General features: G+C 54.4%; 1 protein-coding gene across 1 annotated transcript; it reads right to left on the bottom strand.

The window, feature by feature from the left end:
* Window positions 1–478: 478 nt before the first annotated feature.
* On the bottom strand, window positions 479–1937 carry GPR3 (G protein-coupled receptor 3). The gene has a single exon (XM_026863506.1). The coding sequence runs from the start codon at window positions 1767–1769 to the stop codon at window positions 783–785; it is 987 nt and encodes a 328-aa protein (XP_026719307.1). The 5' UTR covers window positions 1770–1937; the 3' UTR covers window positions 479–782.
* Between the last annotated feature and the right edge of the window lie 101 nt (window positions 1938–2038).

Below are 2038 nucleotides of genomic sequence, written 5' to 3'. Positions count from 1 at the left end.
AAAAAAAAAAAAAAAAAGTGCAAATCCAGTCCCTGTGCAAAGAAAGGCGTTGGGGGGTGGGAGGAAACAGACCTGGGTGCCACGGTGAGGGGGAGCAGCACCCAGGGGACCCCCAAGCTGTTGGGTTTGGGGGCATGGAGCCTCTGGCAGCACCCTCTGCCCGAAGGCAGCGAGCACTAGAGGGCAGCAAGCCCCAGCGCTGGGCCGGCGGGAGGGCGGCATTAAAATCATATTAAATAATAATTAAAAAATAATAAATGAACGGATGGACGACTGGCAGAAGGGGGTGGGTTTGAGTCCCTCCTCCTCCAGCAGACGAGTCTCCCCTCCCCTTCCCCAAACGTACAAAATATATTTTAACTATCTGAGGTAAATAACGAGGCTGTAAAAAAAGCAAAAGGGGAGCGAACATTCCCGGTATCAGCCTCCCTTAAAAAAATAAAGCATCATAAATAGTTTTAAAGAAAATATGAGGATCTCCCCCCCTCTGTCTCTCTCATGCACACACATAAATATAGATTATATTATGGATAAAAAATATGTTTTTCTCCCCTGTAAATTCAAAAAAGTGGAAAAATAGATGAAGAGAAGGGGTTGTACCCAAAAGGACGGGGCTGGGAAGAGCTGCTTGTTTCCGAGAGCTCCTGTGATGTGTCTCTGGCAATGAAAAGGAGAGAGGAAAAAAAAAAAAAAAAGGAAAAAAAGAAAAAAGAAAAAAAGAAAATCCTCCAACTGCAATCGGTAAGTGAAAGGTGCAGGGAGGCTGGGGAGGGGAGGACGTGTCAGACGTCACTGGGGGAGCGGGACCGGAAAGGCATGGTGGCGGAGAAGCACCCGCAGCACACGGTCCACAGCACTTTCTGGATCTCCTGGTTCCTGAAGGCGTAAATGACGGGGTTGATCATGGAGTTGTAGGTGGCGGGGAGGAGGGTGACGTAGGTGTAGAGGGCCGGGTAGCTGTAATCCCCCAGGAGACAGTAAATGGCGAAGGGCAGCCAGCACGAAGCGAAGGTGCCCAGGATGACGGCCAAGGTGGCGATGCCTTTTCGGGTGGTGACGTAGTGGGAACTGGCCAGGAAATGTCTCTGGACGGCGATCTGGTGGGCGTGCCGGCAGACGATCTTACAGATCTGCACGTAGAGCTGCAGCATCACCGCAAAGACCATGAAGAAGGAGATGGAGAGGATGATGAGGTGGTTCTTCATCAGGGGCTTGACGATGCTGCAGGCAGAGGGCTCCTTCAGGCAGTTCCAGCCCATGATGGGCAGGAGCCCGTAGCAGATGGAGGCTCCCCAGGTGAGGATCAACATGATGTAAGTCCTGGTGACTGTCCTCTCCGAGTAGTAGGTGAGGGCGTTGTAGAGGGACAGGTAGCGGTCGATGGTGATGGTCAGCAAGCTGCTGACGCTGGCCGTGAAGGAGGTGACCAGGAGCCCCACCGTGAGCAAACTGATGGCCTCTGACGGGATGAAGTAGACAAAGGCAAAATGCAGGATCAACCCCAAACCGGCCAGGAGGTCGGCCGTGGCCAAGCTGCCAATGAGGAGGAACATGGGAGCCCGGAAAGTTGGGGTGTAGAAGATGACCACCACCACCACGGCGTTCTCACAGGAGATGATGGTCCCGGAGATGCAGAGGACGACGTCCCACGGGTTCAGGGCGAGGGGTTGCACCACTGACTCCAGGTCCAAGGAGCCGCCGCTGCCGTTCCTGGCTGCCAACCAGCCCTGCTGGCCTTCGCTGGAGTTGGGGGGCCCTTTCTCCATCATGCTGCCGGAGGCCGACCTGCCGCAGCCGAAAGCAAGAGCAGCCCCCCCTCAGCACCCGCTGCCCACAATGGGCACCCACCCGAGCTGTCCCCGTGCCCCCCAGCCAGGGACAATCCTGCCTCCCCGCCCCCCCCAAGTTGTCTGCGGGAGCAGGGGCAGAGAGGGGTGTGTTAAGAGGGTGTTTGGTCTTTGTTCCGAGGAGATTTTTCTGGGCAAGGTGGTTTGGTTTTAATTCTTTCGCAAGCAAAGAAAAATAAATAAAATAAATA

Source organism: Athene cunicularia, assembly GCF_003259725.1.
Source record: "Athene cunicularia isolate RWA chromosome 23 unlocalized genomic scaffold, athCun1 chr23_part2, whole genome shotgun sequence".
Lineage (NCBI taxonomy): Eukaryota > Metazoa > Chordata > Aves > Strigiformes > Strigidae > Athene > Athene cunicularia.
Note: the sequence above shows the minus strand (reverse complement) of the source record. Positions and strands in the feature narration are given on the sequence as shown.